Here is a 15,110-nt window from a genome sequence, read left to right as displayed (position 1 = left end):
TGTCTTGCTGGCAGAAGGTTTTAACCACTTAGAGGTTGATAAGAACGTAAAGCCAGATGACCATACTACATGCTCGTTAAACTTAGAAGAAAGAATTCTCAACAATTGGATGATAGTATTTACTCAATGCAGCAAATTATGTTTTCTTTGGCTAGGATATATCTAAATATTTTCCTCTAACTTTAAACACGGACATTACTGGGTCTTTTGAAATTATGGACCATTCATTAAGCCACTAACACCACAAATAATGAGTAACCCCTCCCCTTCACTCACACATGTATGTGAAAACCTGGCTTCCAAGATTTCATCTGAGTATAAATTCATGTCTTTAAATTGCAGAGTTCATACAGTAAGAAGAAAAAGACAAAAATCTACCAACTAGGCTGAGCTGCCATCCTCTCCATGTAGTCTTTGGCCATGTCTCGGGCTTCAATGTTCTCAGGATACAGCACACAAAACATTGCCAAGGCGCCCAGGTTGTTGCCGTAAATTTCATTCCAGCGGGCGCTGTAGTCCTTGGGGTCCCAAGGAGGGAGGTATTCCAAGGGGCTGGACAGCATGGTGTGCACGGCCTCAGTGAGCCGGGCAGCAATGTGCTCATGCGAGCTGGCGGCCCTGAGCTGGAGCTCTGCGACCTCCGCCCTGGAGAAGTAGAGCATTGGGTGGCTGTCGTAGTTGGCGTTGGTGAAGGGAATCATGACTTCTGGGTTCTCGTCAGTGATGTATGCTGACACAAAGCAAAACAAATATATGAAAAACACACTGGGGGCCCCCCGTGTGTGAGTCCTCATCGTGGCATCAGATCTCCAAATCTCCAAGGCAGCCAAACCATCTTCGAAAGATCCTACAGTTGGAAAAAAGAAAAGGATATGTCAACCAGGGAAACGTGGCAAAGTAGGAAGGACAACCTTGCTTACTAGGAGCAGGTCTAAATATTAAAAAAGAAAGCTTATGAATTTAGATTTTTTAAAAAATACAACAAAAATTTGAACTAGAAAGAGACTTACTAAAGCCTAATAACTTAGTCACAGGAAGAAAAGGTACAACATAAGGAATATGGTTAATGATATGATAATAGCATTGTATGGTGACAAATAGTAGCTACACTTGTGGTGAACACAGCATAATGTACAAACTTGCCAAATCACTAAGATGTACCCCTAAAACTAATAAATATATTGCATGTCAACTATACTCAAAAATAAATTAAAACTCTAATAATTTCATTGGATAATTAACCAAGTAAACATGATACTGCAGACCTGTAGTCATTGAAGAAAACAGAACTTTGGACTTGGGAAAACCATATTATATTTGCTCAAGTAGGGAAGACAGACTCTCTGTGGCATCGTTTTCATATTTTATCACGCAAAAAAAGTTTGATTTTATGGTATTTTTTTTAGACATGAACATGAAAACCACAGTAACCAAAAGCTGGTGGTGAAATGTTGTCTGGGAATCTGGATGGTCATTAGGAAAAAAGAGAAAATCCTGTCTTTCTTAATTATAGGCTCCATCACTCTGGCTTCTCCCGGCTTCCTAACATTCTACATTCTACAGCAGGGATTAGGATCAATACATCTATACGAGTATAGGCAGACAAAATATTATGAGTAAGGTTATATCCTCTTTGTGTTAGCAGAAGGTGGGGACAGAGTAGACAAAAGCAGAGTAACCGGCAGCCAAGCCCATGGATTCCCTGGGCTGACATCAGCAGACGTGTATTGAAAGGCCAGACAAGGGGCTGCCGGGACTAGAAACGGATGGGCCTTCATTGAGAAAATAAAATCCCAGAATCAAAAGGCTGAAATAACACGTGTGCATTTTCCCCTTATTATTTGAAACTGCTGCCTACTTTTTCATTTTGCATAGGGGATTTTGGTGTCAATTCAGTAAGTCAGACAATGAAACCAAGCTCATATTTTCTTAACTGCTTAACTTTCTTAAAAATCCTTTTTTTTTTCCAGTGGCACAGGTTAAAAGAACATCTTTAAAAAACAAGAAAATTTTTAAAAAAGTAAAAGAAAAAGGAAAAAAAAAACCCCAAAACCTCAGCCTAGTCTATGTCCCACATCTGGGATAAAGCAGGCATAAAATCCCCCAGAGGAAAGTCAGGGAATTCTTAAAATTCTTCAGAGGGGAAAGGTTATAGAAAGCAGACCAGAAAAAGACAGTTTTATGTAAATAATGAACAGTAGTTTTCAATTATTAAAGAGAGAAACTGATGGAGAAAAATCAACCTCCTCAGCTAAACACAAACTATTTTTCCAAGAGAAAAACTGCCTCGTCACATTCATAAGAAAGAAAACCAAAGATTTAACACACACTGGAGATCAGTCCTTATTCTCAACTTGCTGCATCTCCAAGACAGAGGCAATATGGCATCACTTATGGATGCTGCCATTAATTCTACTATTCCTTATATTTCTGAGTGTGTTTTAGACTACATATGAAATTCAAGGGCAGCAATTTTGTGAAGCATTTTATATGTATTTCAAGAGTCAAACTTGTGATTAATAAAAAAATTGGTATAGCCATGCTAAATAAAGTACATAAAATAGAAATAAGTCTTGGACTCTACTCATATTATGTCTAGCACCCAACGCTTTGAGGCGGCTGGCTAGACCCTTCAAGGTCAGAGACCTGGCCAAAAGAAATAGTCCTTTGTGGTTATGTCTGAGGAGGGGTGTGGTCTCTGGCAACACAGAGATGCGGCTGGGTCTGAAGTAATGCTGAATCCCCACCACCCCGCCTCCGCCCCGAGGTTTATTTTTTGCTCTTTTCATTGAACATCCACACAAACAATTTTCTTAAAAGCCTGCCTGTATTAAATCCCCCAGACTCTAAGATGGAATGCAGTTATCAATGCAAATAACGTTGTGGAGGTATTTTAGATACCCAAAGTGAGGATGAATTGGAAGTTTCTCCTTTAATTGACCCCTACAGGGATGCCTGGGTGGCTCAGTGGTTGATTGTCTACCTTGAGCTCAGGGCATGATGCCGTGATGAGTCCCGGGATTGAGTCCCTGCATCAGGCTCCCTGTGGGGAGCTTGTGTCTCTGCCTCTCTCTATCATGAATAAATAAAATCTTAAAAAAAGACCCGTACATGGATAGTATTAAAGATCTTCTCTCAATTACTGGTTTTTGAATGTGTAGCTAGGTATTTGTGGGAGGTTGGGTTTTAGGGGGATGGGTGAGAACCCACAGGGAGACTAGAATTCCTCTATCTCAGATTCTGCACCCACATCCCTAAAGGTAGCTCAAACCTGATTTGTTTTATCCTCTTCCTCCTCCCGTAGCATGCTAGCCTCTGGCCCAGGCCCAGAGTCACTAAGGTAGTGGGGGCTGCCCCAGAGAGGACTCATGCTATGATCCCAGCCACTTCCGCCACATTGCTTCCAGATACATAGGTCATGCCTGAGTGTATTTGAACAAGAAGAGTTGCTTCTGAAGCACAGAACCTCATTAAGATGTTGTTTTGGGAATCGTGCCACCTCAGTATGCCAACTGTTATTGAAGGGTCCCTAGTTATTGCTTCAAATTCATGTGAGGTCAGGGCAGCAAGGCTGTGAGCTACCACACATTTCAAACATGAATTCTTGTTGGGCTACCATGTGGGCCAATGCAGAACCCACAGAAATTCTATAGAACAAACATGCACAAAGACTACCTGGGAAGAAGGGACTGTAGCGTTCATCCCGTCACATACTATATTGCCTTCCTATTATTCTGCACTCCAGTCATCCAGCCTCCACTACTCTCCCGCGATTAAGGCCTTTGTTGATCTATCCAAAGAGTTCATTTCTTCTGTATCTAGCACATACCTCTATCAAATGGAACTGTTTGGGCTGTTTATACGCTTTGCCTCAAGAAGGTGGGACGATGGCTTCCTCTTTGCATCACAGGACTTAGCACTGTGCTTGACAAGGAAAAAGCAGCTCTTAGATGCTGGCTGAACTAAGTTAACACTTGGACTTAGCAGGTGGAGTAGATATCCTTACTAAAATGAGTGAGGAGGAACTGGTATGCCCCATTATTTGTAGTCAAAGCAAGTTTAGAATTTTTCAGAAGAAAAATTTCTGCTAGGAAACTAATAAGGGGAAATACCCTTATTAGGCCAAGAAACTCCTGTAGCCTAAAAATAAATTTCAAATAAAAAAAAGAAAAATAATTAAATTTAAAATGTAACCCAAACTTACTTTAGGCTGATAACCTAAAGGGAGACATCTACCATCTTTTTTCTTTTTTTAGATTTTATTTATTTATTCATGAGAGACACACAGAGAGAGGCAGAGAAATAGGCAGAGGGAGAAGCAGGCTCCTCACAGGGAGCCTGATGCAGGACTCGATCCTGGGACCTCGGGGTCACCCCCTGAGCTGAAGGGAGATGCTCAACCACTGACCCACCCAGGCATCCCTTACCATCTTGAATCTGTCCAGAAAATTACACTGAAAAGCCTTCATTTCCAGTCTTTGCATTTCCCCTTTACACTTCTACCTTCAGCATCCTGCATACTACTCTGTAGAGGGAAGACGTGAAGTTACGTGAAAGGAGTGTTTCTCATGATCATTTTAGGTGGACCACAGGTAGACAACTTTTATGTCAACTTATTTCAATGGAAAAACTATAACTGGTACCTCTAACCGGAGATTTCAAGAGATATAAAGTTCTGTTTAAAATACATTTACAGGGATCCCTGGGTGGCGCAGCAGTTTAGCGCCTGCCTTTGGCCCAGGGCGCGATCCTGGAGACCCGGGATCAAATCCCACCTCGGGCTCCCGGTGCATGGAGCCTGCTTCTCCCTCTGCCTGTGTCTCTGCCTCTCTCTCTCTCTCTGTGTGACTATCATAAATAAATTAAAAAAAATTAGAAAAAATAAAATAAAATACATTTACATTTAAAAATAAAAAAAAAGTAAATGGATAGGGCAAAAATTGTTGAAAGTTGTAGCTGAATGACTAAAATGTGGGAGATGCTGAAATGCTGAGTAAAACAATGGTCACTGAGTTTACCAGAAGGACCAACCCTGACTCTCCCACTGCCCCACCACACGTGTGTGTGCATACACACACACACACACACACACACACACACACGTGCACGAGCTGCACAAGTCTGTACTCTCAGATGTCTATGGGTGATCTCTCAAGCCACGCTCCCCTTAGTTCATGTGTTGCAGACACAGAAGAGTACTGCTTGCTCTCTTAAATCTTCAGGCTGCACTTGGGCCAGCTCAAGAGCATGGCATTTTCAATATGGCAACATCACAGGTAACCCCTGGCAACTGCCACTAATATTTCAGTTTACCCTTAATTCAATCCCCAGGATGTTTCTGAATGACTCTAGAAGGCTCATTTCCCCTAAAAGACTTTCTTTTTCTCTTCCGCTACTATACACTAACTTTCCTCATCGAGTTTTCCTTTCTTTGTCTCCCTCTACACAGCTTGGAAAGCAAAACATTCCTAAATTTTGACCTAATCAATGAGTACAATATAGTCATTTAAAAATTAACCTGTCACTACCAGATAATTGAAATAGCAATTTGATCATGCCCTGCCTGTATCTGTGGCAGTCCAAGTTTGACATTATGCTTAGGCCAAGCCAAATAATACAAAAAGTATTTAACAAGATGTCTGAATTCTAATTATTTTAAGTAGGTCCTCACAAAGTAACAATAAGCCTAAAATTATTTTGCTTTAATCCTTGTTCCAACAATCTGCTGCAGCTATTATGACTGCTGACACACAGAAATTTCGTGTGAAATACTTTTCACATATTTGATCTTTTACTTTATAATAACTTGATGTGACAAATAGTATTAAGAGTTAGTGTCCACCGGAACTCCAACAGTATCTTAGAGGCAGAACTAGAACACTATCTCCTAAATCCTAAGACAACATTCTTTTCTTTAACCAAATTTTTAACAATATTCAGTGACATTAAAGTTCCCATGTTTGCCATCCTTACACAAAGAAAGTACAGAAAGAATATGTTCAGAAGGAAAGAACGGAAAAGTAGACTAGTAACATCAAGTTTCAAAAATGAAGTCGGTTTCCAAATGGTCTGGGACTGTTTATAAATGTAACACATGGTAGCACAAAAGTTCTTTCAATTTCCCTGGCTTTAGAAAATATAGAAAGTATAAGGATCGAAGAGTGATATTACCCTGTAGAAAGTAAAACATGTCCCAAATTAAGATGGATTAAAAACACTTTTATAGCATGTGCTAATAAGTCTAAGGAGAACAGCATTACCATTAACACTGGGCATGGACAAAAGAATAAATCCCTGCTCTGCTGTCTGCTAGTTTTGATCAACTGACTCATGCTCTCAAAGTCTCCATTCTCTCATCCATAAAATGATCCCACTTCATGGGGTGATTAAATATTATATGATGCACTTAGCAGAGAACCTGACATGAAGAGGTCTCTCTACATTTTTAATAAAAAGGAAGAAGTTTCAGACATACAAGATGAACCTATCCATAAAATATTTTATGGATTATATTAACCATATATTATATTAACCTACCCATGAAATATTTTTTGAAAGAAACTAAATATTATAAGCAAAAGAAGGAGAATCACAGATGTTAAGTGACTAGGCAAGGTCATACTACTTTTTAGAAACTTAGCTGAAACTCAAACACAATGCTCCTGACTCTCTAACACATCATTCATTAGTAAGCTCAACACTCACTGGAAAAGAAAGCATATGACCCTTACGGTTTTTCAAGTATTTGTCAGGGGTTTTGCCCTCAAAGAAAAGAATAATGATTAAATAAATGATATCTGAGTTTGATTGCCTCCCAAGGCCCGTAATTCTTGGTGTATAAAAAGTGACTGCTTCATGATATATTCTTTCAAAAGGCCCAGTCATACAACAGGGGCTGAAAAATAAAATCTCTGGTGGGAGAGTGTTTCCTACTAATAAATTTATATGATTGAAGGGGTACATGGTATTTGGGGACATCGGCAAGAGCTGATACGGTAACCTCGAGGGTCTGGTATTGGCTCAGACAATGTCATCAGTATCTCAACTGATCATCCTGAGATATGCTATCCAGTATCAATAAAACTAAAACCCTCCTCCCCCAACATATATAAAACCAGAATGTCAGTGCATTCATTTACAAGAAATATGACCATCGAGCAGATTGGGAAATATCTTCTGGCTTCATCAGAAAACTACATAGGTAGTAAAATTACTAGATAATTGCCTGATGAAGGGCCCAGGCTTGGGGCAACTCAACCAGTCAAGATTACCAACATAACTCACTTGAAAGGAGGCTGTGTTGTTAGCATCTGTCACAGATGCCCTCGGGATATCATTAAAAACAAAAACTTTAAAATGGAATTGTAATGATAGTTAGGAAAGAAGTGCAAAATATACATACCCCACAGCTCCTGCCACCACCCTCACCAAGCTCAGCTCAAGATTACCTGTTCCTGTTTGCCCAGGCCAATGGATGGGCCCAGCAGTCAGTGACCTGATTAGGACACTTAAATACCTCCCACACTAGAACCGGATGTGTCCATATCCACGAAGAGCTAAAGCAATCCTGCAGACCATACTACAGAATGCACCGACGTCGGATCCTCCTCCCTGGGAAAGGTAGAGGCGCTGCAGAAGTTACCAACTACAACTCTTTCTTCATTCTTCTACTGAAACCCAAGTTCCCTCATTTTAGGCCTCCAATCGGGTTTTAGGCAAACTCTGATGCCCTGAGAGCACCAACATATCTTAACAGAGCTGCACATTTTCTTCTCTGATCTATTTTAGGATTTAACTCTCAGAGAAACCTATTTCCAAGTATATGAGAAATATCTTGCTGTGGTCTCACACATACTACTTCACTGTTCCCACATATTTTAACTAAGGGAATGTACATATTTTTAATATGCTCCTTACTTTTCTATTTCAATTTTATTAAACGTATAATGAGGAGACATTTTTGAAAAATAATTTTACCTCAATATCAAAATAAAACCTTATATGTCCTTGGTAAATTTCTGTAGTGAAATAAATCTAACATTATTCTTACATACATCAAATCCTAAGAAAACATATGGTTTTGGTACTACACAATCATTCGCTAAAATTACACTCCCTGATGTGTAAAGCCTGTAGACTCAGCCAAGAAAGAACATTTTAAAAACCAAGGGCTCTTAATCAAAATGAAAGTTCCTTTTACTGAGGGTTTATTGTTTTCCTTATTTAGGGTGAAATGAAATATATCTCCCCAAAAAGTCATTTCCAAACAAAAATCCACAATATGAAATTATAGCATATGGAACCCCCAAGAATTTACACACACTACTGAGGGAGTAATTACAACCCTGAACCCACACAGCAAAACCACACCGTGTATAATAATGGTACTCACCACCTTCACACTCAGCACTGGAGAAATTTTAAGTTAGGTTTGAAAGTTAAGTGCAGCTCTGTGCAGTCTAAAACCATTTCTATATTGTTTCTGGAAAAGTTTTTTTGTGAAGATAACACATTTTCTCCCAATGTAATCTGAGGCTGGATCCTTTTCTAGACCAACAATGATAACTATGTAACTTCCTTCTATGAGAAGAATTGTTAACCTAAATTATGTTTAAAATGAAGGCTCTATCTCCCATTCACCAGAGGACTACTTGAATAAGTAATTTACTGGCTATCAAACTGAAGGCATAATTTAGTGGTAGAATTATGCCTGGTGCACATTATTACAAAACTAAAAACCACTAAGATGCAGCTTTTTTGGTGCCTGGCTGGCTCAGTCGGTAGAGCATGCAACTCTTGATCTCAGGGTCGTGATTTTAAGCCTCAGGGTCGTGATTTCAAGTTGCAAGCCTGTGTCCACATTGGACACAGAGCTTACTTTAGAAAATAAACTAATTAAGGTATTACATTAAAAAATTAATAAGATCCAGCTTTTGAGAAGGTGGCTGTCTTATAGAAAATAGAAAGGAAGTAAAATCTGTATTTTCAGGAGGCAAAGAGAAAGCAGGGTAGAGGTGTGGCGGAGGATCTACAAAGTCACTGAGGAGACTAATAAAGCTGCTAATTTTGCTTACAAAAAGTCTAAAAGAGGAAAATGAAATAGTTATACTTTCTAAACTGTAAGTAAATTCTAGTTTATCTAGCAGTCCAACAACTGGACACCTTCTAATTGTTACCTCTTTATTATAATTTTGATGGGTTTTATTAATGCTGGTGTTAGAATACAAATTGCTAAAGTATTTTCAAAAGTTTTGATTCTGGGGTGGGTGGCTCAATCAGTTAAGTGCCTTTGGCTCAAGGTCATGATCTCAGGGCCCTGGGATCCAGCCCCAAGCCCATGTCAGGCTCTCTGCTCAGCCAGAACTCTGAGTCTCCCTCTCTCTCTGTTCTCTCTCTCTCTCTCTCTCAAGTAAATAAAATCTTAAAAAAATTTTTTTTACTCTGATACTATTTTCAGAAAATGTTGAATATAATTAAGTCAAGTAGTAATTTATACACATTAAGTTTTCCAATGCACTGTCTTCCAGAACTGGAAGATCAATTTCCCATCCACGTTAGGGGTAAGAATTTCTTGTAAATATTAATTATTTCAGCTATGTATTGAACAGCTATTAAATCCTGGAACTGTGCTAGCCATGGGGATAAAAAGTAAACAAGAATAATGATTATAGCATTAAAAATCTAGGAAAATGATGTTTCTCAGTTCTTTCTTTTAAAGATTTATTTGTTTGAGAGAAAGAGTGTGTGCACATGCATGGAGGTGCAAACAGGGGTAGGAACAGGAGGGGCAGAGGGAGAGAATCTTAAGGAAACTCCCTGCCAACTCAGAGCCCCACATTGGGCAATCCCATGACCCTGAGATCATGACCTGAGCCAAAATCAAAAGTCAGTCACTCAACCAACTAAGCCACCCAGATGCCTCTGAGTTGGTTTACTTTAAACTGCAAAACTTGTATTACTTTGACAATAAATATGAGTAGGAATTTTCCCTTAGTTTAACATATTTAACTACTATAGCTGGCCCCAAAATAAAATTAACAATCTTTTTTTCCTCCAATTTTTCTAAACGGTAAGTAACCAAAGATTCTCTGGAAGTTTCTATAAAACCAGCTATGGCTTTCTCAGCAATTGCTTTAACCATGAAAACACTCTTTTCTGGCATTACTGGGTAAAAATATAAAGCATAGGAAAGAAGATAAAGATAATGAAGTTAGTGGCTAAATATAACCTCATACAATTTCAAATAACAAACAAAACCATAAATAGACATGAAAACTAAAGTACAATTTTTCTTCCTGCCACAGATTGACCAGGGCAGACCGGTGAGGTGGCTCAAAGGATTGACAAGGGGATCAGAGTGGCTTTTGTTCATTGCTCTGTGATTCTGGACGAGCCAGCTAGTCCAACTAAACCTAGTTCCTTATTACAAATGAAGATGAAAATAGTATTTGTCTCATAGAACGGTTGGGAGATTAAATAAATACCTATAAAGCATTTACCACTTTCTGGTGAGAGTTCCCCCAAAATGCTAGTCATCACAGCTCACCTCAGAACATGATTAGTGGCTGTGGGCAAAAGCCAGAGCCACCAGACTTTCAAGGTTTGAATCTCAGTGCCACCACATCCCTAGGCATGTCCCTGTTTTCTCCTGCATAGACTGGATAAAATAATACCTTCCTCAAAGGGTTTCTGTGATCTTCAATTAGCTGATACACTTAAAACATTAAAAAAGTGTCTGGAATTTAGAATTTGGAAGGTGTTCAGTAAGAGCTAGCAATCATCACCATCTTCTCAATGAGACCACCAAGGTCAGTCCAATGGAGAGGAAGCGTGCCATGACACCAGGAGGAAGCGCTCACAAAAACTGTGACACACAGATTGTTATTTTTAAGATAGGTACAATGCATTGTGTGTTCAGAACCTTGCAGAGTCATCAGGAACCTAAAAATATCAAATATTTTGACAAATAAAAAGTATGTGAAGCCAAGAAGTTTCTCCTTCTTCCTGCTCAATGGCACATTTATAACTTCAGGCTACATGTTCTAAGTAATTCAATACATCTAAGAAATCTGCAAATCTAATACTATTTCTTCATCAACCAATATTTATAGAGAGAGATAGAACTTTCTATACCATAATGACACACATGTGTTTACAGTCAGGAAAATATCCTAAACATAGAAACACCAGTCTTGATGACACTTAAAAGATGACAAAAATCACTTCTGAACCTAAATATAACTTTAAAAAATCTGATGTTTGATTGAAATACATTCTCTACATCCCCAAAATGGCAATACACATTAGCCTTCAGTTGGTAATGTAATTCCTTGAATTTGTGGATAAAACTATTTTTAATTCTACAACCAACTCTCCTCCACCCCCCTTTGATTTTTAGATATGTGACTTTCTTTCTTAACCAGTTTTGGTGGTTAATTTCGTGTCATTGTGATGGGCTACAGGTACCCAGATACCTGGTTAAGCATTATTTCTTGTGTGTCTGTTGAGGGGGTTTCCACAAGAGGTTAGCATTTCAATACATAGACCAAGTAAAAGTATAGACTGTTCCCTTTGATGAGAGTGAGCCTCATTCAGTTCACTGAGGGCCTGAACAGAACAAAAAGGCAGAGGGAGAATTCCCACTCATTCATGGGCATGCACTCTGGGCGCACTCTGCCTGCCTGCCTGAGCTGGACCAACAGTCTTCTCCTGCCTTTGGATTGGGGTTATACTTCTAGCTTTCCAGGGCTCCAGCCTGCAGACAGCAGATCATGGGACTTCTCAGCCTCTAGTGTTGAATGAACCAATGCCTCAATGTCAACCTCAGGGCCAACTTTCTTCCTTTCCCTTAGCACCATGTGTTCCTGCAGGTCAATTCCTCTGCTCCCCTGGCCTACCGGCTGCAAACGCCCATGGAACAAGTCATGACATCAATTATAGATTCTCAGGCTAAGTACCACAAAACACACTTAACCTCCTATAAGTAATCTACTCAGTTTCATTCATTTATGAATTTAGCTAAAACTGTATATATTTTGGGTATGTCCTTCTATCATTCTCCTTCAGGATCAGGTTTTATAGTTTTAGCCTCTAATAATGACCCTCAGAGACACTAATACCATCCTCCAGGCCCTACCATGCTAACTAACCATGCTATGCAGGAAAAGATTAACCCAGTAGGCCTACTGCTCAAATCTACAAGATTTCTAAGAAAGGTCTGTCTTTTCAGGATTGGCTCAGATGAGCTCTGAGAGCTTGTAATAATCTGCCTCATACAAGTTTTTTTTTGTATGCCTGAGGCCTTGGGCCATGTAGTAGCAACATGACCGGATAGTTTATACTAACAATGTGATTCATGACAAACTCCCTATTTTTGCTCTGAGGGGCTATACTCTGAATAGCTGAAGTCACAGAGTGCCTATATGACTGGACCCCTGGAAAAGCCCTGGACACTAAGGCTGGGGTGAGTTTCCCTGGCTGGCAACACTTTGCACATGTTGTCACATATTGTTGCCAGGAGTGCCACTCCACTAAGAGAGGTGAAGCCTTACCTGGTTTCTCCTGAAGTCTGCCCCCATGTATTTTTTCCCTTTGGTGATTTTTAAAAAAGATTTTATTTACTTATTCATGAGAGACACAGAGAGAAAGAGAGGCAGAGACACAGGCTGAGGGAGAAGCAGGCTCCATGATACAGGGTGCCTAACGTGGGACTCAATCCTGTGACTCCAGGATCAAGTCCTGGGTTGAAGGCAGGCGCTAAACCACTAAGCCATCCAGGGATCCCCTCCCTTTGGTGATTTTAATCTGTATCCTTGGCTCTTTCAAACCATATTCATGATTAAAACACCTTTTTGTGAGTGTTTCTAGTGGATCACTGGGTCTGTTGGTGGTCTTGGGTATTTTCTTTTTAGTCCAATCATCTAAATTCCTGTTAGAAGTAGGAGTCTTGATATACAATTTGCCCCATTAGAAAATATTGTGATACTATTCACCAGATCTTTTTCTCTACTCAACTTTTGTTATTTTTCTATGATTTGTCCCCAGAAAAATGATTCTGTCCAAGGATATTTCTTTTGAAGCAAAGGGCACAGCAGGATATACAGTAGTGGACTTATGGACTGCCTAAAAGCTTTAGGTATTATCCAAAAAATGAAAGACACAGATGTTAGGCAAAAGGCTTAAAAGAATTTCATGGGAAAGTAATTTGCTGGCATTAAACTTATAATTCCAGCTTATTCAATAAAAATAAAAATTTCACTTACTGGATGAGTATATATACTCATGAGTATGTATACTGAGTAGATATTGGAGAGTGATGCTTTTTTCACTATACATGAAGCTCTTTCTCATTCCTTACTTATACAAGTATTTTCCACTTTTCCAATCTTCAAATACTCACCAATGATAAAACTGAATTTTTTTGCTGCCTTCACATTCTCAAACATTTTTATGTGCACCTTTTTTTAAAAATTCTCATTTTTGTCTCACAGATCATAGTTCTTTGGCACCGAAATCCCTGAGTACTTTCCAAATGTCCTCTTATGAATCATAATCAAAACTCAGAATACCACAGACTTGGTTTGTAAAACAATGATACATACGTGTAATTAACCCAAAGACACACAGGCACTGTCTTCTCAGGACTTGCCCATCTCAGTTACTGGCAACCAATCCTACCAGCAATTCAGACCCAAACTCCCCTTGCTTCCCATACCCGCTCTGTCTCCAAATCTAAATCATCAGGCAATTCTGTTAACTCCATCCTCAAAATATACCACAAATCCAGACACTTTCACCATGGCCATAATGGCCAAGCCATGCCATGTCTTGCCTGAATTACTGCAAAAGCTTCCAAACTAGTCTGCCTGCCTTCACCCTTACCTCCCAATGGCCATTCTCAATGCAGGAGCCAGAGCCGCCCTTGTTCAATTACAATTCAGATTATGTCACTGCTCTAACACTCTCCAATAGCTTCCTGTCACTCAGAGTAAGAACCAAAGTGCTTCAAAATCACTCTCAAGGCATGACGTGGCCTGCCCCAGTTGCCTCTATGCTTTCGTGACCTACAGCTCTGTCTCTTTCCCCACTCTTGCCATGTGGCCTCCTTGCTCTCCTTGCGCTCACGGGGTGTGCTCCCTCCTCAGCACCTGAAGGCTTGTTTCTTCTGCCTAGCATGCTTCCCCCCAGACATTGACGTGGCTTGCTCCCACACCTCCATTAAGCCTTTGTTCAAATATCACTTCCTCAGCAAGTCTGGCTGTGACCATGTCATTTAAATCAATCACCATCATTCCCTAACTTCTTTCCAGATTTTAGTTTTCTTCATAACACTTAGAACTTTCTAATCTACCGTATAATTTACTTATTTCTTTTTGTCTGCCTGGCTGCCCCCTCTAGAATGAAAGCTCCATGAGGGCACTTTGCTTTCTGCTCTATCGCTAACACCTACAAGAGTGCCCAGCACTTAAAAAACATGCAGAGATTATTTACTGAATAGATGAACTAATGTGTCAAGATGTAAACCTTTAACAACTCAGAAAGAACTATACATATAATTATATAACTATATAAATGTAACTACATAAAAAGCAGCAATAAAACTCTTTGCCTACTAGGACAAACCATTTGGAGGTAAAATACACTGCACCATCTGACCCTTACAAGGTTACTCAGGGCGATTATTACAGTTTACTGACAGCTGCCACCATGCCCACTGCCCTCCCAAACCTCCCTCGGGTACAAAGCTCTCACTATATCTGCCCCAGGCTGCAGGTGGCTTGCTGTGTCCTCAATTCTTGCCATGCCCTTGTTAATGTGCTGGCCTACCTCAGATCACACTCTATGTCCTGAGTATACCATTTAGTTTTCCAACAGTCCATAGATGGTTTTCATCCCGGGTTTTTCTCCGGGTTTTTTTCTAAATGCCACCTCAAAACTTTCAGCCCATTTTTCACTGGATTGGACATTTTGCTACTTCTGCCATCCACTCCTGCCCAGACCAGCCAGGCCTCTCTTTCTGCTGGATGGTTGGTTGTCTGGGGCTAGCAAGACTTTTATTAAAGTTGTTCTGTTTTGAAATTTAGGGTGATTCCCTTCATGTCTTCATTTTT

At 39.8% G+C, this 15,110-nt stretch overlaps 1 protein-coding gene across 4 annotated transcripts in view; it reads right to left on the bottom strand.

Annotated features, from left to right (window-relative positions):
• The window catches only part of DSE (dermatan sulfate epimerase), an 81,128-nt gene that overhangs the window by 52,710 nt on the left and 13,308 nt on the right, over positions 1-15,110 (bottom strand). For 3 of the 4 annotated variants that reach the window (XM_038526611.1, XM_038526610.1, XM_038526609.1), the window contains exon 2: positions 379-847. In XM_038526611.1, coding sequence (XP_038382539.1) covers positions 379-794 — 416 coding nt within the window. In that variant the 5' untranslated portion in view covers positions 795-847. Of the gene's footprint in view, positions 1-378; positions 848-15,110 lie in introns of those variants that run through there. The other variant, XM_038526612.1, reaches the window with a different exon arrangement.

This window comes from Canis lupus, chromosome 1 (assembly GCF_011100685.1).
Source record: "Canis lupus familiaris isolate Mischka breed German Shepherd chromosome 1, alternate assembly UU_Cfam_GSD_1.0, whole genome shotgun sequence".
NCBI lineage: Eukaryota > Metazoa > Chordata > Mammalia > Carnivora > Canidae > Canis > Canis lupus.
Note: the sequence above shows the minus strand (reverse complement) of the source record. Positions and strands in the feature narration are given on the sequence as shown.